At 38.4% G+C, this 24,860-nt stretch overlaps 1 protein-coding gene across 1 annotated transcript; it reads left to right on the forward strand.

Annotated features, from left to right (window-relative positions):
* Positions 1-249: 249 nt before the first annotated feature.
* LOC131696760 (uncharacterized) lies at positions 250-6,115 on the forward strand. Its single transcript, XM_058996731.1, has 6 exons — positions 250-1,144; positions 1,370-1,627; positions 3,377-3,631; positions 4,517-4,612; positions 4,847-4,942; positions 5,389-6,115. The coding sequence occupies exons 3-6, from the start codon at positions 3,406-3,408 to the stop codon at positions 5,619-5,621; spliced, it is 651 nt and encodes a 216-aa protein (XP_058852714.1). The 5' UTR covers positions 250-1,144; positions 1,370-1,627; positions 3,377-3,405; the 3' UTR covers positions 5,622-6,115.
* Positions 6,116-24,860: the final 18,745 nt, after the last annotated feature.

The raw sequence follows: 24,860 nt of genomic DNA on the forward strand, positions 1-24,860 counted from the left end.
TGTTGTATTGTGATCTGTGGACCAACAGTATAGAACGGTAGATAACTGATCTGCGTATCTGTATGGGTCTATACAAAAAAAGAAAGATTAGAGGTAAGTAAATGAACTCATTTATTCAAGAAAAAAAGACAATATGTACGGGTGAAGGTACTGTATATTATTGTATGTTTATAAAAAGGTGTGTGTGTGTGTGGGGGGGGGGGGGGGTAGATATAAATATATGTAAGTACCTTTCTATACAAATTCAGCACATCACCAACCACATTCTTCAATGTAAATGCTGCATTAGGATTTCCAGATCTGATTGCATGTGATCGAGTTACTGAGGAATCATAATGCCATGTAAATGTACTGACTGTCTGAATGGATTTGATATCGGCTTGTCATTCAACCTGAAATTACCTCAGCAGTGAAAATAGGGAGAGGCAATCCGTAGCTTTCAGGCTTTGTTGTACTGTTCAAATCTTTTTATTCCTACACTTCCTTCAACATTTATCAAAAAGTACAGGGTTGATAATCGTCTATTGTTTTAACATTAAGTGCCATATAGTAGATGCCTAGAAAGCAGATAGATTCAAAAGTAGATCGATTCATTTCCTGATTTGTTTAAATGTGAACAAGAGCTGCTATTGGAATTATATTGTATACTACATGGATCTTAACTTCATTAATACTGTATGTAGCCTGGTTACATCAAGGATAATAAGGGTGGTTAAAACAAAGGTAAAAGGTGACAAATTGGAATGCAAACCTGTTGAAGTAAACAATTTAAATGTGGCACCCGACACCACTGATGCCAAATGCATTTTCCCTGTGTTGTGTTGGAAGTGGGTTTGAGGTGTTTTAACATGATGTAAATCCTAACTGAAAAGCCCCTCTTTTTCAGAGGCTGTCTCCCAGCCTGTGGTACACTCCACCTGTCTGTCCCAAGGGAAGGTGCTGCTGGTCTGCACAGTGGATAAAGGGGATAATGCTTCATTTAACTGGAGTTTAGAAGGAGTGCCGCTGAATACCAGCCTTGCTTACTTTAGTGATGAAGAACATGTTGTAATATTGAAGAAGCATGTCTCTGGTAATCTTGTCTGCATTGCTACAAACCAAGTCAACACAAACCAGAGTGACTCTGTGATATCAAACTGCTCAGGTAGGAAAAAAAAAACGTGTTATATGTCTTGCCTTGCTTTATATAGAGCTGCCTTGTTGTTTCTATATCAGACACATCAACAATTATTAAGAAATTAAAAACAGTGTACAGGTAGTAGACATTTTAGGACCGTGTTATTTTTTAAGACTCAAGCACAGTGTGCCTACTTTTGAGATACAAAACCATTAAAAGAAATGTATACATAAACAGGCCACTCTCTTTCAGAGCCTGTCTCTAAGCCTGTGGTACACTCCACCTGTCTGTCCCATGGGGAGGTGCTGCTGGTCTGTACAGTGGATAAAGGAGATAATGCTTCATTTAACTGGAGTTTAGATGGAGTGCCGCTGAATACCAGCCTTGCTTATTTCAGTGATAAAGAACACGTTGTAATATTGAAGAAAAATGTCACTGGAGATCTTGTCTGCATTGCTAAAAACCAAATCAATGAAGAGAAGAGTGATTCTGTGAAGTCAAACTGCTCAAGTAAGAAATGATTTAATGTTTAAATCTGCCTCTCCTTGTATCAGCATTAGTTTGCCTTGTGTATTCATACAATTGTTTTTTTTTTCCTTGTATTTAAAGTGACTTTAGAATTTGCTTTTCATACTGTAGAGCAGACAGTTTAGCAGAAATGAACTTATTCACCAAACCTTATCATCAGTTTCATTTTTAATAGTGTGTCCACTTCTTTATTTTATGTTTCAACATCTCAAGCTCTAATCTTCTGCTGAACACTAATATTTGTACGGTAGGGGAATGCTCTTCTTAGGATGTTGGATTGAATAGTGCCATAAAATAAGAAAATAACTCTGGTCATAACACAGTTCTGTAGTTTTTAAATCAAACAGAAAGGTATCATTTAAAACAATCTGCTGACTCAAGATGGTGTGTTAGGATTGCATACTGTAATGAAGCATTGAAGGGATTAGATCACTACAACCAGTTAGGTGTGTTTCATGTTAATTTGCCATGAGGGTTCATCACCATTTTACTTGCTTTATGAAGTCTGCTAATTATTCTGTACTGGTGCTGCCTGTTGAAATGATCTGTACTGATATCTAACATATTTATTAGATTGTTAAGCTTCTGATATATTTTTATTTAAATCACATAAACTGTGAACTATATAAAGCCCATCAGGTTCTTAGTATGTACAGGCAGTACTTCTAGGCTACATGTCCTTTCACCAAATAAGGTTTGTACGTTAAATAAGATCTCTGACTTATCAGTTAAAAAATGCAGTTACTCTCACACTTTGGGTTTCCCCTTCCAGTGAACAGAGGTCGACACTTGATATAGAGACCTATTATGATACACAACAATAGCACCGCACCACCACACGAAAGGGCAGTTTAAACTGTTTCACCGGGCAATGGTAAGTGGTAAGTGTAGTGCTTCATGACAGCTCAGAGAGCGCCATGATACTCAAAGGGAGTTAAAGTGTTAGAACAGGAGTCTTGCTCTCAGCGATGGAGAACCTCATTGCTGAAGGCTGGTCCGGTGACCCAAGACCCCAAAACACATAGATAGAATCCCCCACTCTGTGGAGAGCTGCTTACATGGTGGCTTGGGAGCAGAGCTACCCATAAGGGATTGAAGGGACACAGGACCCGACTCTCGGAGAGCCCCTGCAGCTGAGCGACTTGGGCATGGAGCTACCCACAGGCACCAAATGAACCTCCGAAGGAGAGCCTTGAAAGGGAAAAAGTTAGAGGGACTCCGGATCGTGGAACAGAGCTTGCAGGAGTCCTGGAGCTAAAAAGAAAGAAGTAGAGAGATTAGAAAGAGATAGAAGGACTGCGAGACAGACTTCACGTCGACAGCTGAGAAGGAGAGAGAGACCAGTGCAGGGCTGCTGAATCATAAACGAAAAGGGGAGGAGGTTGGGTACGAAAACAAACAAACGCTAGAGAAGGCAGAAGTGGAAACAGGAGCCTTATATAGAAGAAGGAGAGTGATTGACAGGGAGATTAGAGATAGGGGAAGGATAGACGCAACTCACCAGGTTTACACTTAACCATTTTTTTATATCTTTACTTTTGCTTTTTCAGGGTACTATATGCATTTTTATGTGTTTACCAGCAATTTCAAACAGGTTAAAAAATATCAAACTACCAAGAAATAATAAATCTAGGTAACAACAGAAAGACTGCATGGTCAAGTCAAACCCATTCATCAGAACCTGCACGGAGAACAGCTTGTCACTAACTTGAATCTATTTCTCTGTACCAGGTTCTGAACCCAAGATTAATCCAACATCTATGCCCAATCTAGAGACCCAGTTCCATTGCACCCTGGAGAATGGGACCCTTATCAAATTATCTGGGGGCAAAGAAGGAGAGGCTTTTCAGTTCTTAATCAATAAGAGCATGATAATAATAAACTATACAAATGGGACTGCATTTTGCAGTCTACAAACCTGCTCTTCAAATTGCTCTGGTAATTTAACCACAGAGCCTGGTGATGCCAGTAATGCAGAAGATGCCGGTACTTTATTTCTTTATTTATTCATTTCAGTTAATATTGATTAGGTAGCAATTACTGTATGGATTAGTCATTTACAGATGTGTTGGAAGTCACCTACAGTAGCCTATTTAAGAAATCAAACAGGTGTAACATTGCATACACATCTATTGACTGTCTATATATCTTAAAGATAATGTTTAAGTTTTACATTCTCAAATGTATTTAAGTATTCAGCTCAATGCAATTATATAGAAATGAAGATACACAGCAAATGTACTGTTCTAAAGGTTCACAGATGTTTGTGACATTTCATATCACATACGTTTCATTAGGCCACATCACAGACACTACTTTAGACATCAGTTTTAAACATTCATGAAGATCACAGGAGATTTCAAACAACAATTATTTCTGTACCTCCAATATTGAGATTTTTGTGTTATGTTGTCTCTGTTGATCTTCTGGTTTTGTCTTTAACTGGCTGCGATCTTGCTTGCATTGCTGTGGAGATACTTTGTGAAAATGTGACCATTCAACTCCTCTGGCTTCACCTGCTAATAAATTACTATAGTATATAATCAGGTGGAGTTATATTTAATATTTATATTTCATATTTCCTAGTGCCTTGACATATGTTTGTGGTGAAGCTATTTTGTGATCATCATTCCTCTCCTGTATGTGTCTTTTATGACCTGACCTGTACAGACCTTTTTCTTTCTCCGTCTTACTCACTTTAAATGCACCTCTGCAAACCCACACCAACATACAGTATTGATAACTGACAATTTGGTAAATACTTAGCACAAACACAATTTCTACCAGTTAGGACAGAAAGGCTTAATGAGTGTATTAACATACTGAAAAACATTATAAGCATAAGCATTCCATATTTTTATTTATTTACAGATATTCTTAAATATGTCCTTGGTGGAAGTGCTCTTCTTGTGATCGTCATGCTTTCATTTACACTCTTGTGTATGTGTAAGAATAAAAAAAGGAAGGGTGAGGTTTTTTTTTTTTTTTTTTGCACAACAATGCATCCTGATTTCAAGGTTTCTTGCCATGTTGCAAAAAAGTGCTAGACAACACCCACATGTGTCTTTTGAGGCCTGTTGTGCCTCAGATTTAGATAGAATCAAATCTTCCTGGCTTAAGCATTAAAAAAAAAAAAGATTCTTAGTTTTTCTTTAAAAGAGAGAAACACAAGATAATAGTTTCTTCTTGTTTGTTATAAAGAGAATGCCCATTCGGTGATTACACAAAACAGGAGTGATGAACAGCACGTTTCCCTATCCACAATGATACCAGAGACTGCAAGCACAGCAATCCAAGGCAAGTATCTCTACAGGTCACTTTTTCACTTGTATACATGTGTATGTTAATCTAAACGAGTGGACGGGTAGTGAGGATTTGAAAACATATAAACTAACGATGTATTGCTTGAACAATACGCCTAGATGCTTTTCTTTCCATCTTTTTGTGTTACCGTTGGAGGATACAATCAACAAAAACATTACCCAAACAATACACTCTTAAAGACTCCACTGTTTTCACAAAACTATCATTCCTTTGTGAAATTCTATGAGCTCTTATTTAAGTCACATGTTTCACACATCTCATACAGTTCTCATACACTCATCATAAAAAAGCAGAACTGTGAACTTTTTTTTCTCAGTATTTCCAGTGGTCAGCTTTTAACAGCGTGTCAAGAGTTTTTCACAGAATGGTTCACTGGAAGTTATTTGCTTTTATATCTATGTTTTTTTTTTTTTAAACAGATGACCAGGTTTATACTCAGGTTGTTAATAAAGGTGGAAAAAAGAAATCCAAATGCAAGCCTAAAGAGGACGGTGAGCTGGTTTACGCCCAGGTTGTTATAAAAGAAGGCAAGAAGAAACCTATTCATGACGAATCTGTGGTTTATGATGAAGTTAAGGGGAAAGACAAGAATAATCAACAACAGGATGACAGCGTGGTTTATGCTGCTATTAACAAACAAAGAAATATATAATTGAAGGCATTGTTTTTATATATATATATATATATATATATATATATATATATATATATATATATATATATGTGGGTGTATCTGTAAGGAATAAACCATGACAGGCTGTTCAGTTCTCATGAAATATATACACGCATGGATGGTGATTTTTGTGTTTCTTAGTTCTTTGCATAATAATTAAAACATTGTGTTTTAATGTTTTGATAAGTCAGTTTTAACTTTCTTTGGCTTTAAGTTTAGGAGCTTCTATTCAGTTCTAGTTGCTGTTTTGTTTTTACATATAAAGTTTGTATCTAAAATATGCAAAGCAATTGCATTAAGTGTATTAATAAAGTTTTTTTTATTTTCATTTTTCTTTTTTTTAAGTAGATGTGTTTCCTAATGTGTGTTGTATACTTTTCTGGTATTTTCTGAAGTTGATTGCTGTAAAATAATACTCCATTGCAGTCACACATTTGTAATTTAAACTTGGTTATATTAAACATGGCTGACTATGACATCTCAATAGATTTATTCAACATGATCTGAACAGATCATTCTAAAGTGATCACACTTATTTGTTGTAGGTTGTACATGGCTACAACCTTTATGTATAGTAATAGTATTAAGATAATTGAGACAGTATAATGACAAGACCTCTCAGACTCCCCAAATCCTGACTGGGGTTCTGGAGCTCGCATCGGCTTCATCACCTTCTTCCGGGGATGGCTGCTCCTCCCCTTCTTCCTCTTCGGCACAGGTGGCAACTCCACCTCACCCTGACCGGGGCAGCACACAGTATATTGCCTAGGCTCTGCATCAGCGAGGGTCCAACCTTGGTCCTCGAGGCAGGTGAGGAAGGTGTCCCGGTCTGTCTGCGGCAGCCTTCAAATGGATTCATTCCTCCATCGACTCCACCTCACCGACTGAAGGCCTTCATGAAGAGTGGGTCTTCGTAGGGGCACACTAAAGTACAGCTTGTCTACTGTAAGCAACCAGTTGCGCAACTGCTTGCAGAAACGTCCGCATAGAAATGATTCAGTTGCACACAATCAAGCTGAGCAACTGATTATTCTGGTGTGGACCCGGCTTTAGAATTGACTGAAAAAGAAAGTGAACATGTTAAATTCATTTTTACTATTGGCAACCAGTTAGCTACTGTGGTCACTAGCCAAATACCGCTGGAATGAACTATAACAATTTTTTAAGTCCCTCTAAAACTGCACCACAAATGCGCACCACCATCTTTCACTTTCTGTTTGTATTTTTTGATTTGGAGAGGATGTAGGCCTAAAACAGATGCATGTCATCTTTATATATAATGCATTGAGTCCAAAATAAAACAACTCAATAAATGGAAGTGGCTGCCTCTATGTTTAAGCCAGCACCAGTGTTTGTTCTTCAGTACTTATTTCCATTCAACCATCATCATTAACTGCTTACTCCTTTACAGGGTTGCAGTGAGCCAGAGCCTAACCCGGCATACACAGGGCGCAAGGTGAGACTACACCCTGGACGGGATGCCAGTCCATCACAGGGCACCACACACACACTGACTCACACACAGGGCAATTTAGAGCGACCAATCAACTTGGACAGCATGTCTTTGGACTGTGGGAGAAAACCGGAGTACCCGGAGAAAACCCACGCGAACACGGGGAGAACATGCAAACTCCACACAAACAGTACCCTAAGCCTGATTTCGAACCCAGGACCCTGGCGCTGTGAGGCAGCAGCGCTAACCACTATGTCACTGTGCCACCCACCAGTACAGATTTATGAAATGTAATTAAATAAAAATGACTGTGTCAATAATATTACTATAAAGCTTGCAAGGTTTTCAGGCAGGAAATCTATAGTATCATTAATACAGTTCCTAGTACATCGCATTTCATTGGTCAAACAACAAGCCAACAAGCAAACGCAGCCCTGCCGTGCTTCAAATTACCACCTCACTCCCCAACCACCACCACCTCACTCCCCAACCACCACCACCTCACTCCCAGCCTCGTCTGGGGTGGGGGAGTATATGATGCTTCTCTTTCTGTGTTGCCTATAAGTGTTAAAACAACTTAAGACAGGAAGCTGTCACATTTTTTTTTGCTCTGCAGTTATTGCTATCACATGTGGGGCTCGATTTGTCACTGTGGGCAAACTACCCACTTCACTGGTCAATTTGCTTGCAGGTTTCCCATAGTGGAACATATAGGTCCTGGTTTGTAACAAGTAGCCCAAGCTCTAAATTCATGCAGTATAATGTGTCTATTTTGAATTAACAGCTTAATTACAGCATGTCTTTTCCACCACTACATACCATGTAAGAGCACTAGATATCAAAACATATTAGTTCAAAGAGTCCCTGTATCTGTGAATCTGGCTTTCCAGGCAGAAGGAGCATAAGCTACTGTGCAATGTTTACCCAGGGGTCGGCCACGGACAAACCAAACAGAAGTTATATACAATTCTGTGTGAGTGTGTGTGTGTGTTAGACGTATCCACTGCCATGGACACTGATAACTCTTGCCATGGACATGCGTGTCTGTGTAGGGACAAGTTGCTGACCCCTGTGTATAAACTAAAAGGTTTGTTTTAGAATAAAACTGTATATGTTTCTCAGACGTGCTGGTGTCCTAAAACAGATCCACTTTCCCCACTCAAATATTGTTAAATATTAGCAGGCTTTTTTGTATAAAAATAGGTGTTTAGTGTCTACATAACATTTTCTATTTTGTGTTATGACTGCCTGTGACAGAAATACAATGAGTTTTGGTTGTAAATCTCCCTCCCGACCTGTGAGGGCGCCAAGCAGCGAAAGTTCTTTGGACGAGCTGGCCTGACAGTTCTTTCCCCGGGCCAGGAAGTCAGTCAGTCTGGAAGAAGGTGAGGCTCCTTAGCAGGAACGTATTGACCCGGAAGGGAAACGACGTAGCAGCTGCAGATAGTAGAGACAACTGCACTCGTTTACCAAGGGATCATGTGTGATAGCATAAAGGGGACGGAGAATCGCAATCTACTCCTTTGCTTGGTTTGAGAGACAAGAAACTGGAAGGACTGGGAGAAAATAAGAAAAAGGATTTGTGATTGTTTTGTTTGTTTATTGCTGTTAGTAATTGTCTTTTGTTTTTGTAAATCACTAGACGGCTAACACGTATCCGGAGCTGTCGCCTTGGGCCAGCACTACCCAGAACAACAATACACCACAGACACTGTATATCACCCACCACGAGCACTACTGCACGCACCCAGGACTGGTGACCGTGTATTGTATTGGACTGCAATCCATTTATTATTGTTTCTTCTGTGCTTTACACATTGGTGTGTATTGCTGGAGGTTTATTGTTTGGTCGCCAAACCAGAAGTTTTAATTTAAAAAAAAAACCTTTTCCAAACGTATTACAGTTTCCTTTGTGTGATTATTTCTGCACTGCATCACCACTGCATCTGTTTCCAATCAGCAGCCACTTTGCCACACTGCCTTTTACTAACTGTATAAAGTGCTATTATGTAAACATGAATTAGACAATTCGTGCAGAGCTTTGAAGGTCTTAGAGACATGGAGACAAACAACCTTGTTTATGGAATCTGAGGTAGAAATCAACAAAAAAGGAGCCTGTTGTATGTGATATTCGTTATTACATGTATTACACAGAAGCATACGGGACAGCAATAGAAATAAAGGGCCTAAAGTTACACAGGAATAAAGTTAAAGGTACTTTGAATGTTGTGCTTTTTAGTGAGCTTTAACATGAACAGTTTCATGAATATCAATCTTTATTTTACTCAGAACAAAAAACTTCAATCCACCTGTGAATGGGAGCTTCTGTCTGAAATTGTATTTGCTTTTGGAGTGTGTTTTTTTTTTTGTTTTTTTTTAGCAACATCCGCATTTGAGGACGTGGTTTCCTGAGCTTGGCCCCTTGTGCAGAGCACTGCATTCAGTGTCTAACATTTATCAAAATATCCTACTGGCTTTATGTCTTTAAAAGTTTCAGTGATATATTTTGGAAAGATCAGTAGTTAAATAGTTTTTTCACTGCACTAGAAAATACCTTCAAATGTTTAAACCACTATCAGCAGGGTTGGCTTTTTTATATGGCACATTATTAAGCAGTTGTAAAGTACTGTAACCTGGACTATGAACATATTTTACATCAGCAACTACTGTACAAGTATCAGAAAAGCTCTTATTTAATTCACCATAAAGCACAATACTATTCACCACTGATGATGGTCACACTGCAGAGTGGTTATTAGCTTTTGGAATTAAACTGTACAAGATTAAAAGTAATGTTGAGTAAACTTTGAATATCTAACAGTATACCATATGTGAAAGACCCCTTAAAGGCCAGTACTGAAAAAGAAATCTGAATATTAGGCAAAGCCCTAAAATACATCTAGAGATTATGTGACAAACTAGGTTGAGCTTGTCACATGTAAACATTTAATAAGAAAAGTTTACTCGTTAAGAAAACAGCAATTTATTCTGTCATGCACGTAGAGCTTAATACCACCAGCTAGTCTTCCTGTGTTGCCTATAGGTGTTAAAACTGTCACATTTGTTTTGCTCTGTGTTATTGCTATCACATATGTTTGCAAGTTTCCCACAGTGGGACACACACATTACTTACAGCAGCATGACTTCTGCCCTGCCACATATCTCCCCCTTGTGCAATGCACACATGGCTGCAATTGGCCACCTCCCCCCTTAAAACACCAACCCCGTCCCCCCTTGTCCGGTTTTCTCTCTCCAGATTCTTGTGGGTGGGCTGGGGGGACGGTTAGTTGGGGTTGCTGTGGAGGTGGTCCCCACACCTCCTCCTTTGGCTGGGGGGGTCCTGGGCCTTGAAATGGTGGTACCCATCCCCTCGGGTAACCCCAGGGCTTTTATAAGGGACGTCCGTTTAACCCCCGTGACTATCCCTGGGCTTCTGTAAAGGGGTGCCTGCTAATCCCTTTTGTGACCCCTGGACTTCTATGAGGAGGTGCCCCTTTAACACCCTTTCTACCCCTTTTTGGGAGAGCCTGTCAGCACAGCCAGGGGGATGGGACCCAGGCCCCTCCTGAAGTAGCAGACCGCTAGGTTACGGATGTAACCCTGGTTCCCTGAAAGACAAGACAACCACCAACCAATACTTTTGGGATATGCCTAGCATGGGTCAGGTATTCACTGAGCATTTTATATCAAAGCTGCCGATAGGCCGCTCTGGGAGTGACGTCTTCGGTCCAGCCTACCGAGGGAATAAGTAGTCACTCCACGGAGCTCAAATCCTCTTTGGCATCAAACCCGCAAATGCGAGGTTTGGTGGTAATCTTCTCTTTCAGGGAACCAGGGTCACATCCATAATCTAACGTTCCCTTTCAATTCGAAGACGACCAACCAGTACTTAAAAATATACTAAAGCCACCCTGACGGAGAGTGAGAGGACAGCAGATGAGGGATGTCTTGCTACTGCCAAACTAATGTTTGTGGTACAAGCGTGCAACCTCAAGGACCCTTGTGACTAATGAAGGCATAGAGGGATCTACCACATTAAGTCAGTAGAACCTGGTGAATGTATGTGGAGTAGCCCAGCTAGCCGCAGTACATATATCATTCAATGAGGCTCCTCTAAAGCATGCCCATGAAGTTGCCACTCCTCTAGTAGGAGTGGGGGTAAGCTGGCATTATTATACGCAGTCGAAACTGTATCCATAATCCAGTGGGACAATTGCTGCTGGAGAGGGCTTGACCAATGGTCCTTTCACCATGACAGATGAAGAGCTGGTCAGACTGACGCCGCGCTCTCATCCTATCTAGATAACTTCTCAATACCCAAACAGGGCAGAGGGAATTCAATCTCTGGTCCGTCTCCTCTGCAAAGGGAGGGGGAAGGAAAGCCTCTAGTTCCACTGATTGATTCAAGTGAAAAGCCGTAATCACCTTAGGGAGGAAAGCAGGGTTCGTGCGCAACGATACCGTTTCTATTGTCCCACGTACGCAAACAGGAAATGTGCACGGACCGAGCCTGTAGCTCACTGACCCACTTAGTGGAGTGGCTAATAGAAAGGCTGTCTTCATAGAGAGATATTTCAACTCTATGGCATGTATAGGCTCAAACGGGGCCTTAGTAAGGCCTCCAATACCACGTCTAGACTCCATTCGGGAAAAACGTCCTTCTTAGGACAACGTATCTGCCGAGCACCCTTCAGAAAATGGGTCGCTAGTATTTGAGCGCCTAGGGATACTGAGTAAATGGGGACATGACATGCACACTTTCAACGTAGAGGGGGATCTACCTGCCATAAGGGTGATTTTTTTTTTTTATACTGCAAGCAGAAAAACAATAGTAATAGACAACCTGTAGGGGCAGATTAGGCCGTGCACAGCGAGTGTGCGAGCCGTGGCCGCCCAGAGTACTCGTCTAAACAGCAGGAACAGCAGAAGCTGGGTCCCGCTGGAGGATACATCTCTCTCTCTGATATTTTTCAAAGCTGCCAAGGCAGAGGAAAAACAGAAAACACAGGCAGCAAGCTGCAAGATTACTAGAAGCAGACTACAGTCGCTAAGCGATGTAGGCTGTTGAAATAATATATTTTATTTTATTTTTAAAAAACGGTGCGCAGTTGCACAGCGTTTGCTCAGGCTTCAGCTGAGTTGTGATTCTGGGGAAGTGGCAAGCTGACTTCCAGCAAACCAATTACAAGGGAATTACATAAACTTGAAGAGATGGGCTCTTTTTAAGAGACAATCTAACAACTGGAAGAGGTTAGTATATACCCACCTTACTTACCTGGTAGTGAGAGGCAAAAGAGGATTTGAGCTCCATGGAGTGACTACTTATTCCCTCGGTAGGCGGGACCGAGGACCCTATCGGGAGCTTTGGTATAAAGTGCTCAGTGAATACCTGACCTGTGGCAGGCATATCCGAAAAGTATTGGTTGGTGGTCATCTTTGAGTTGAAAGGGAACTTTTTTTGCATCACCTAGAACTTTAGGATTGAGATATAATTTTACAAAAAAAAAAAAATACATTAACATAATTTAGATATTTTATTTAACATCACACGAATAAATTACAAAATGATTTTGCAAAAGTCTGCTGGAAGCCTTAAAACTAGTACAGTATCTCACGTTGGATTTTGAAATGTTTGTCAGTTTTTCATTAAGTATATGGAATTCAATATGTTAACGTAACATTATTCAGCAGGTTTCATTCCACTTTATGAAGCAAAGTTAGTTCATTCTATAGGGTGATGCTATACCTTTGGCCATAGCTGTATGTGGAGATACACATGTTTAATTATGTGGTATGTGTTTTGTGATTATGTTGAAAGATACAGACTTTAGTGCTCATAAGAGAAAGGTTGCAAAATAGATTTGATGTGTTCCTCTTTTTCGCACTATGCACATCTGCTTGGGGGAAATAAGGAGTGGCTTCAGCCAGTTACTTTGAAGAAACAACTAAAAAATATTCACTGCAATCATAAAACAGTTGAAGATTGCTAACAATACTGCAACTGTGGCCATCAACCAGAAAGCTGTGCTGGACCTGCTGTACAATGATAAACCTTAACAAATTCATTCCTTATTGGCTCTTCTTGTTTTCTTTAAATGCATACGGTAAGCAACTTTCTTATTATTTATGTATCTAATCAGTTTAGAAACATGTTCAATAATCCAAAGAAAGTAATCATGATCTCTATTTACTTGTACTTGTTTTGCATAACACACACATATACATTACATGGGTATAGCTAGCTATTAATTTCCATTAAAAACAATGGTATTACAAATGCACTAGCACCTATTTAATATAGTTTTATTTTTATTATTATTACTATTTACAGCCCACAAAGCAGGGAGCAGATACTAAAATGAGGCTTTCTGTCCATCTTTCACATTGCATAACGCACAAACTAAATAAGATATGGAGGTCATTGTCACACAGGTAGACTAAAGCATTATCAAGGAGTGTGGACAACTTTTGTCTTTTGACCTCCAGGTCAAGGTCACAGAATACCAAACTGATTCTCTCTTTTTGACATTCTTACAATATGAGTAGAATTAAGCAGTGAGGTAGTGTAATGACCCCTACTGGCCGAATAGGCACATTGTATGTGTGCATAAAAGACATGACTAGAAACCCCATTATGGGGGCATTCCCCTTTAGTGAAACTGTAGCATGTCTGTCTGTAGTGCCACGGGACAATAGTTAAAATCCAGACCACAGTGAATGTAAAAATCAAATATAATTAATAAAATGCATCATAGTACAAACTTGTTTCCTATTGCATTTGAAGTGAATCACAAGTAGGTCAAAATAGCCTCTGTTTTTACGGCAAGCCAAATGATCATTCAAGATATCTTGAGGTATTTAGAGATATCTGTAAATCATTTGCAGATATATTGAAATTCATTTGAGATATCTGTAAATAAGTCATTTTGAATATATCTTCATTTCATTTTGAGACATCTAAAAATGAAATAGAGAGATCTCAAATTGATTTACAGATATATTTAAATAATATGTTTTGCTAGTATGGTAAGCCAAACTGTCTTTTAGATATATCTCTAAATAACTTTCTGTTAATTTAGAGATATCTCTAAATTATTTAAAGATATCTCAAAATGATGTCCTGTTTATTTAGCGATATCTGTAAACCATTTAAGATATCTCAAAATGAACAGGAAGTTATTGAATCACCTCGTTTTGATTTTCCACCTAACATAGATTATCTCTAACACCTTCAGTATAATTCTTATATATATATATATATATATATATATATATATATATATATATATATATATATATATATATATATATATATATAAAATGTATATTTTTTAAAATGTCTAATTTATTGAAAAGTATACTAGTTTAATGTCCAGCCACATTGCGTGTGACGATGCTGCTCTTGGAGTTTGGAGACTGCTAGCAATACTGTAAATTTAAAAATAAAAAAAAACTGACCAAATATCTGTGCAACTGTTGCCATTCACTGAGTTTCTTGCATTACAAAACCTATTTGCTTTCTACATGATCTCAATAGGACAAACACTTTCGTATATGAAAAGACGTTGCTATATAGCCTACTGTACCTGTTGCTTATGTGCATTTGAAAAAACAAAACAAAAAGACGATCCATTACAAAATGATTCAGTACCATTTGCCAGTCAGCTTCCAGTTCTAGTGGGTTTCTATGAGATAGTAGATGCCTGGTGGAACGTCACAGCACCAACTGTCAGTGCGTTTACATGACAAAGCGTTTTCCGAAAACTAATGTTTTAAGAAAACTGAATCAGAAAACCGATGTTCTTAAAACGTCACTTTTCTGTGTTTACATGATTAACGATAGAAAGTCTAATTAGAATTCACATGGATTGAAGTTTTCGGAAAACGCAGGATATTTTCGCATGCAAAGTACTGTAGTACCCAGTACGATTTGAACAGACCGGACATTTTTTCTGCTATAGAACGGAGCCCAATCCAATAACAAGTGCTTTATCGAAGTGTCAGGTCTTAAATTCAAAGATTACTATCCTATACCTCTTTACAGATTCCCCACAATGTGCAGTCAGTCTTTCCAACAGTTCATCCTGTTCTATATTACCAGTTTCTTTTGCAGACATTATTTTAAATTATCACGTAATTTTAAAGCTGGAAAACATGTGCTTCAGTATGGGCTATTAAAAAAATTCATACGGGCAAATATTACTTAATCCCAAACATTATTATTATTAATATTATTTATTTCTTAACAGACTTACAGTCGTAAACAAAAATACATTTCAAGAATGACAGTACAAGTATTAATACAATTAAGAGCAAGATAAAATACAATGACTTCGGTTCTAGCAAGTACAATATGACAAAATACGATTCAATAACGGAGCAAATAGATCCATGCAGACTGACTTATTATTATTTTCTCTGTTTTCTAAAACCACGTGCAGGAATGAAGGTCAAAGTTTGCACATGTGCAGTACGCTATCAGAATAAGTTTTCCGAAAAGTGCGTTTACATGATATACATTTGGTTCGTTTTCGGAATTGAATCGGAAATTTCTAGGTGCTGTTTTCCGAAAACTGACCTAAGGAATATTCCGATACATTTTCTGAAAACTATGTTTACATGACTTTTGATATCGGAATTCTTAATATCGGAATTCTTATGCTCATGTAAACGCACTGTGTGATTCAAACTTAAAAAGCAACCAGTTCTGTACAAGTAACTACCAAATCAGCCAATCCTGTCAGCTCTACTCATCAACAACAACAAGCCAAGCAGTGTTGCCAGATCACAGGGTTTCCCTCCAGATCCAGAGGAGTCGTAGTTTTTCTTCTCCCGCCAGCCGTGGACCAGCTCCAGGCTGTCCTGCAGTAGCCTGGCATACTCCGGTCTGGGTGGTTCAGCGTAGGGGTCCAGCAGCCGACCGAACACTATCTCAGCAGGGCTGCGAAGTTCCTGGCCCAACATCAAGAGCGGGAGGGTGCAGGAGGTGGAGTCCGGTACTGCGGAGTGGAAGGCCAGGAGGATGAGGGGCAGTTGGAGGCAGCTAAAAGATTAGAACATAAATACAGTCCTGTGCAAGACACCTTCGGTGTGCTTGGGTTTCAGGGCTCATTTCACTGTCTTTGGCTGTAGCAGGAATCCACACACACAGACACAGGCAGCTGGCAAGCAGGCTAGGAAACAGGGAAAGATGAGGGAGACGACGGTAACTTTCTAAAGATGGGGGTTTAGTTTCTCAAAGAATTTTACTCCAGATCACATTAATATGGTTCTTTCAGAAAAAAAAAAAAAAAAAGTATTCAATAAAGTTACCAAAACAGAAATAAACAACACAGATATTTCATTTAGGGGTTTGTAAGTCATCCGAAGTTATTTCATAATTGTTTAAGAATCCATTTGTGTTTTTGTTTTTTTTGAAAAAAAAAAAAAAAAAAGTATAACAATTGGGAATTTTCTGTAATAATGTTATTTTAAAAAGTGCTGCTTACAGGGCTATGTGGGTTTGGCACATCACGTTATACCACAACAGAAACTCTTAACTTTACTTCTAATATCTTTTTTGTTTCAGTTACTGCAGAAAATATAAATGTGCCTGTATATGGAGCCCTGGGGGAGTCTGTGTATCTGCACTTCAATACGACCTTGAAAAGCAGTTTTGAGGTGCAATGGAAGTGGGGAGTCAATCGCATTGCTGTGTTTAAGAATAACAGAACGGCCTTTGATAATCCTTATAAAAACAGGGCTGAGATTTTTGCTAATGGAACACTCAGACTGGACAGAACTCAGAAAAATGATTCAGGAGATTACTCTGTGGATGTGTTTAATACTGATGGAACTAACATATTTAAGGGAAGCATGCAGGTTTATATTCAAGGTGAGTTGCCACTTCTCAAGTTAAACATGTCTTAAACGAGTGCAGAGATAAATACCTTGATTTCTAATGTTTTAAGAGAAATTGAAAGTATTATTTTAAACTTTGTCAAAAAAGTATGGCGTGTTATTTTAAAAAGTCAAATTGTCATTTAAGAATGTATTTTTCAGGTATGTATATGATAAGAGAAGTACCTAACAGCAATAATAACAAATGGTTAAACGTTTTATAAGGAAAAGTCCTTTAACATGTGTTTTATCTTGGGAAGATATTTATAGTAAGAGGAACAACGGCTGATCTTGTACCTTAACTGAACTTTGTGAGAAAAAAACAAACAAAAAAAAAAGAGGTGCAATTCCCAAAGGGCACTTTTACAAGCTATGGCATTTTGTATAGATATACAGTAGACACTCGTGCAGCCCTAAATAAAAACAACATATCAGTAAAACAAAAAAAAATCTGTATACCAAATTATGATGAACAATGATCATATCTACACACTGTACCACGCTAAATGGCATTGTCCCTTTAAGAAAGTATAAATGCTCAGCAATTAGAGTTACGGTCAGAAGACTGCGAGCATGGAGATAGAGCCTCGATTTAAACTCCAGCTAACAATCGGTACATTTACTATTTAGAAATCTTGTCATAAACTCCTTTGAGATTTGAGAAACCTGATTTGTTGTTTTCTGATCTGAGGACCTACAGTATAGAACAGCAGGTAACTGATCTGTGGATCTCTATGGGTGCATACAAAAAAGTAAGATTAGAGGTAAATCTGAATTATGAATTCATTTATTCATGAAAAAATACAATATGTACTGGAGAAGGTACTGTATATTCTTGGATATTTTTTAAAAAGGCGGCAGGGTTAGATGTAAATACATGTAAGTACCTTTCTATACAAATTGAATGGATTGGAAACCGGCTTGTCACTCAACCTGATATTACCTCAGCAGTGAAAATAGGGAGAGGCAATCCATAGCTTTCAGGCTTTGTTGTACTGTTCAAATCTTTATATTCCTACACATCCTTCAACATTTATCAAAAAGTACAGGGTTGATAATCATCTATTGTTTTAACATTAAGTGCCATATAGTAGATGCCTAGAAAGCAGATAGTATAACAGTATAACAAAGTATAACAATTGGGAATTTTCTGTAATAATGTTATTTTAAAAAGTGCTGCTTACAGGGTTATGTGGCTTTGGCACATCACATTGTACCACAACAGAAACTCTTAACTTTACTTCTAATATCTTTTTTGTTTCAGTTACTGCAGAAAATATAAATGTGCCTGTATATGGAGCCCTGGGGGAGTCTGTGTATCTGCACTTCAATACGACCTTGAACAGCAGTGTTCATGTGAAATGGAAGCATGGAGTCACACCCATTGGTGTGTTTAAGGATAACAAAATGGTCTTCACTAATCCTTATATAAACAGGACTGAGATTTTTGCAAATGGAACCCTCAGACTGGACAGGACTCAGAAAAATGATTCAGGAGATTACTCTGTGGATGTGTTTACTACTGATGGAACTAACATATTTAAGGGAAGCATGCAGGTTTATATTCAAGGTGAGTTGCCACTTCTCAAGTTAAACATGTCTTAAACGAGTGCAGAGATAAATACCTTGATTTCTAATGTTTTAAGAGAAATTTAAACTATTATTTTAAACTGTGTAAAATAAATGGACATGTTATTTTAAAAAGTCAAATTGTCATTTAATTACTTCTTTTTCAGGTATGTATATGATAGGACAAGTACCAGCATAAATAATAACAAATGGTTACAAGTTTTATAAAACAAAGTCCTTTAACGTGGTTTTTATCTTGGAAACATATTTATAATAACTGCTGATCTTCTGCCTCAACTGAACTTGCAGGTTTCACACTGCTTTTCATGTGCAATTACCAAAGGATATACAGTAGGCACCCATGCAGCCCTAACTAAAAACAGCATATCATTAAAAAAATACTTCTTTATACTAAATTATGATGAACAATGATCATATCTACATACTGTACCACGCTAAATGGCATTGTCCCTTTAAAAAATATTAATACTTAGCTATTAGAGTTGTGAGCATGGGGATAAACTCCAGCTAAAAATCGGTACATTTACTATTTAAAAATCTTGTCATAAACTCCTTTGAGATTTGAGAAACCTGATTTGTTGTATTGTGATCTGAGGACCAACAGTATAGAACGGTAGATAACTGATCTGAGTATCTGTATGGGTGCATACAAAAAAAGAAAGATTAGAGGTAAGTAAACGAACTCATTTATTCAAGAAAAAAAGACAATATGTACGGGTGAAGGTACTGTATATTATTGTATGTTTAAAAAAAGGTGTGTGTGTGTGTGTGGGGTGGGGGGGTTTAGATATAAATACATGTAAGTACCTTTCTATACAAATTCAGCACATCACCAACCACATTCTTCAATGTAAATGCTGCATTAGGATTTCCAGATCTGATTGCATGTGATCGAGTTACTGAGGAATCATAATGTACTGACTCCTGAATGGATTTGATATCGGCTTGTCATTCAACCTGAAATTACCTCAGCAGTGAAAATAGGGAGAGGCAATCCATAGCTTTCAGGCTTTGTTGTACTGTTCAAATCTTTATATTCCTACACGTCCTTCAACATTTATCAAAAAGTACAGGGTTGATAATCATCTATTATTTTAACATGAAGTGCCATATAGTAGATGCCTAGAAAGCAGATAGATTCAAAAGTAGATCGATTCATTTCCTGATTTGTTTAAATGTGAACAAGAGCTGCTATTGGAATTATATTGTATACTACATGGATCTTAACTTCATTAATACTGTATGTAGCCTGGTTACATCAAGGATAATAAGGGTGGTTAAAACAAAGGTAAAAGGTGACAAATGGGAATGCAAACCTGTTTAATTAAACAATTTAAATGTGGCACCCGACACCACTGATGCCAAATGCATTTTCCCTGTATTGGGGTGGAAGTGGGTTTGAGGTGTTCTAACTGAAAAGCCCCTCTTTTTCAGAGGCTGTCTCCCAGCCTGTGGTACACTCCACCTGTCTGTCCCATTGGGAGGTGCTGCTGGTATGCACAGTGGATAAAGGAGATAATGTTTCATTTAACTGGAGTTTAGATGGAGTGCCGCTGAATCCCAGCCTTGCTTACTTTAGTGATGAAGAATATGTTGTAATATTGAAGAAGCATGTCTCTGGTAATCTTGTCTGCATTGCTACAAACCAAGTCAGCACAAACCAGAGAGACTCTGTGATATCAAACTGCTCAGGTAGGAAAAATAAACATGTTATTTGTCTTGCCTTGCTTTATATAGAGCTGCCTTGTTGTTTCTATATCAGACACATCAACAATTATTAAGAAATTAAAAACAGTGTATAGGTAGTAGACATTTTAGGACCGTGTTATTTTTTAAGACTCAAGCACAGTGTGCCTACTTTTGAGATACAAAACCATTAAAAGAAATGTATACATAAACAGGCCACTCTCTTTCAGAGCCTGTCTCTAAGCCTGTGGTACACTCCACATGTCTGTCCCATGGGGAGGTGCTGCTGGTCTGCACAGTGGATAAAGGAGATAATGCTTCATTTAACTGGAGTTTAGATGGAGTGCCGCTGAATCCCAGCCTTGCTTATTTCAGTGATAAAGAACACATTGTAACATTGAAGAAAAATGTCACTGAAGATCTTGTCTGCATTGCTAAAAACCAAATCAATGAAGAGAAGAGTGATTCTGTGAAGTCAAACTGCTCAGGTAAGAAATGATTTAATGTTTAAATCTGCCTCTCCTTGTATCCAGTACAAACTCACATACTGAAGTCACAGGGGACTGGGTATACTCTTCTTTCCTGGTATCTTTCTCATGTTGTTCTGGTAATGTATAGGTAAATATATCAGCATTAGTTTGCCTTGTGTATTCATACAATTGTTTTTTCTCCTTGTATTTAAAGTGACTTTAGAATTTGCTTTTCATACTGTAGAGCAGACAGTTTAGCAGAAATGAACTTATTCACCACAACACCTTATCATCAGTTTCATTTTTAATACTGTGTCCACTTCTTTATTTTATGTTTCAACATTTCAAGCTCTAATCGCTCTAGTGCCGCCGAGTGGCAACCTTGTGTGATTTAGTGTTGAAGAACATGTTGTAATATTGAAGAAGCATGTCTCAGGTAATCTTGTCTGCATTGCTACAAACCAAGTCAGCACAAACCAGAGCGACTCTGTGATACCCAACTGCTGAGGTAGGAAATAAAACATGTTATTTGTCTTGCTTTATATAGAGCTGCCTTGTAATTTCTATATCAGACACATCAACAATTATTAAGACATTAAAATCAATGTATAGGTAAGTCAAGAGGTGATATCGAGGAGTATACGGCGGGTTTTCAGTCCCAAACAAAAACAAACAGTTCTTAATAATCCCAATGGTGCACGGAAATGTGCTCTGCAAACGGGGATGTTGGTGCTGTGCGGTGAGAGCGGTGCTCTGGGGTTTGTGCTGGCTCCCTGGCTGCAGCTCCCTGGCTCTTACTCATCTGCAACACACAAAAAAACAAAAACAACAAACAGTGCTCCGGCGTATTAACACGTTTCAGCGTAAGGGGCCTGTGACAGGGTGGCTGAGTCGTGACGTCAGGCCAGAAGCAGGAAGGAAACAAAACTGACACCAGTACTGCAGTTCAAAATAAAGACATGGCGGCGCCATTTTATTTAAATACAAAAATAAAAGGTTTTAACAAAAAGACTTGCTCACACAGTGAAATAAAAAGGTTAAACAAAACAAAATCACAAACGCAAAATAAACAAAACCCAGGTCAGGCTGAGCAAAACGCCTTCCCTGACCCTATAGATTTAATTTTAGTTTTTAGTTTAATTTTAGTTTCGCCTAACAAACCCACCACTGAGTGCAGTGAGCTGCAGGCTTTTATGCAGGTGACCATCTCCCGATTAGCAACAAATTAATCACCTAATTAATTGGGGAGATGGCCACTGCCTGCACAAGGTTTTTAAGTTATTTCTGGCAGAGGACGAGCACCAATCTCACCTCTGCCAGACCACATTTTAAATAAAACAAAACAAAAAACCTACAGCGCACGGCTCTCGCCGTCATTTAAATACAATAACTAAATACAGAAACAATAACAAAACACACGGCGCTTCGCCGTCCCATACATAAATAAATCATAACAAGAATACAACAAAAGAAATACAAAATAACACAGAGACAGAGGAGGAAACCCCGTTCTAAAAATAAATACATTTTACAGGGCTCCTCGCCCTCTTAGCCTTAAAGGGATAGTCCTGCATTTGGCTGATATTAAACCACCCCCTTTCAACATTATTATTATTATTATTATTATTATTATTATTATTATTATTATTTATTTGTTAATTTCCTTTACATTGATGTGCTAATTAACCGTTGCAGATTAAAGTCACAATTTTTAAGTCATAGCTCTCTGGTTACAACTTGCCTTCAGTTCTGGCTCTGGCGAGGTCAGAATCAAAGATTTGAAAACGCTCTGTTCCTGACCAAACTCGACTGTGGTCAGAACCACGGCTCTTGAGAACACAAATACGGTCCTGTGCAAGACACCTTCGGTGTGCTTGGGTTTCAGGGCTCATTTCACTGTCTTTGACTGTAGCAGGCATCCACAGACACAGGCAGCTGGCAAGCAGGCTAGGAAACAGGGAAAGATGAGGGAGACAGACCGTAACTTTCTAAAGATGGGGGTTTAGTTTCTCAAAGAATTTTACTCCAGATCACATTAACATGGTTCTTTCAGAAAGGAAAAAAATGCATTCAATAAAGTTACCAAAACAGAAATAAACAACCCAGGCATTTCATTTAGGGGTTTGTAGGTCGTCTGAAGTTATTTCATAATTGTTTAAGAATCCATTTAGAAAAAGTATAACATAACAAATTAGTATAACAATTGGGAATTTTCTGTAATAATCTTATTTTAAAAAGTGCTGCGTACAGGGCTATGGGGGTTTGGCATATCACATTGTACCACAACAGAAATTCTTAACTTTACTTCTAATATCATAATGCCATGTACATGTACTGACTCCCTGAATGGTTTGGATATCGGCTGGTCACTCAACCTGATATTACCTCAGGAGTGAAAATAGGGAGAGGCAATCCATAGCTTTCATGCTTTGTTTTACTGTTTAAATATTTTATTCCTTTCTGAATTTTTTTCTTTTCAGTTCCTTCAACATTTATCAAAGAGTACATGGTCGATATATTATCGTCTATTGTTTTAACTTTAAGTGCTGTATAGTAAATGAGTAGAACACACAGAACAAAAGCAGATAGATTATTTCCCTGATGTTTTTAAATATAAACAGGAGCTGCGATTTGAATTATATTATATACCACATGGATCTTAACTTCATTAATACTGTATGTAGCCTGGTTACATTAAGGATAATTGTGTGAAAAGGTGGTTAAAACAAAAGTAAAACAGTGACAATTGGGAATGCAAAACCTTTTGCAGTAAACAGTTTAAATGTGCACTGTGTGGGGTTGGAGGTGGATTTGAGGTGTTTTAACATGATGTAAATCCTAACTGAAAAGCCCCTCTTTTTCAAATGTATACATAAACAGGCCACTCTCTTTCAGAGGCTGCCTCCCAGCCTGTGGTACACTCCACCTGTCTGTCCCATGGGGAGGTGCTGCTGGTCTGCACAGTGGATAAAGGGGATAATGCTTCATTTAATCAAGTGGAGTGCCGCTGAATACCAGATTTGCTTACTTTAATGTTGAAGAACATGTTGTAATATTGAAGAAGCATGTCTCTGGTAATCTTGTCTGCATTGCTACAAACCAAGTCAGCACAAACCAGAGTGAATCAAACATAATCTCTGCCACCTGTTGAAGCACATGGCATAACAGCCACATGCTAAGTTCATTTCTGTGTGTAAAACATTATATAAGCAAAATGCGAAAAATATTTTCAGTTTTTTTTTTTTTTAAGTGTTGTGCCAGAGTAGAATGCATTTTAGGGATAATTTGAAGACAAATTATATTTAAAAACATAAGATAACTGTATGTCCTTGTGGCAATGTGCCCCGCCCCTGTGTGCATATTATGTGTTGTATGCGTGCGTGTGTTAATGTTGGTGTATATTCATTGGTACACGGGATATAAACGGGTCTGTGTTTCACGTGTATTTAAAAATGTAGATTTGTATTTAGGCACGAGGAGGACACAGATCACTTCACGTGCTGGTTAAATGTAATATGTGAGCACGGGGTTGCACAGAATTAATTCACGTGCTGGGATTCAAGTGAATAATTAATTAGTAATTGAATCCCAGCACAACAGTATATATAGATGCACACTTCTTTCACTCAGGGTTGGGTGTTCGAGAGTGGAGAACGGGTGAGAGAGAAGGAGAACGTAAAGTAAAGGAAAATAATAATCTATAAGTGTTTGTACTCACCGTGTTTGTTTGTCTCTCCGTGCACCGTTTGTTAAGTGTTTAGTATGTTTTGTTTGTCTGTTTATTTTGGCACAAGTGCCGTGTCCAGTGTTTTTGTCTGTTCAAACCTTTTATTTTCTGTTCTGTTTATTAAATGCTGAGCGAAAGCATTCGCTCAGCTTCACCAAACTCCACATCTCTGTCTGTTTATTTCCTGCTTCTGGTCTGACGCCACCCACTCCGGCCGTCTTTGTGACACGTGGTGTCCTGCGTGGGATCTACAGCGCCTCCAGGACTCAGGCCAGAGCAGGAACAGCATTTTTGGATTAAAAAAAAAGAGAAAAAAAAAAAAAAAAAAAATGGCAGAAGACGCCATCAAAGTGCGGGACTGGATCCTGGAGAATGCTGGGCTGGAGGCCCAGTCAATACCAGTAGCCGCCCGG

Source organism: Acipenser ruthenus, chromosome 23 (genome assembly GCF_902713425.1).
Source record: "Acipenser ruthenus chromosome 23, fAciRut3.2 maternal haplotype, whole genome shotgun sequence".
NCBI classification, from domain to species: domain Eukaryota; kingdom Metazoa; phylum Chordata; class Actinopteri; order Acipenseriformes; family Acipenseridae; genus Acipenser; species Acipenser ruthenus.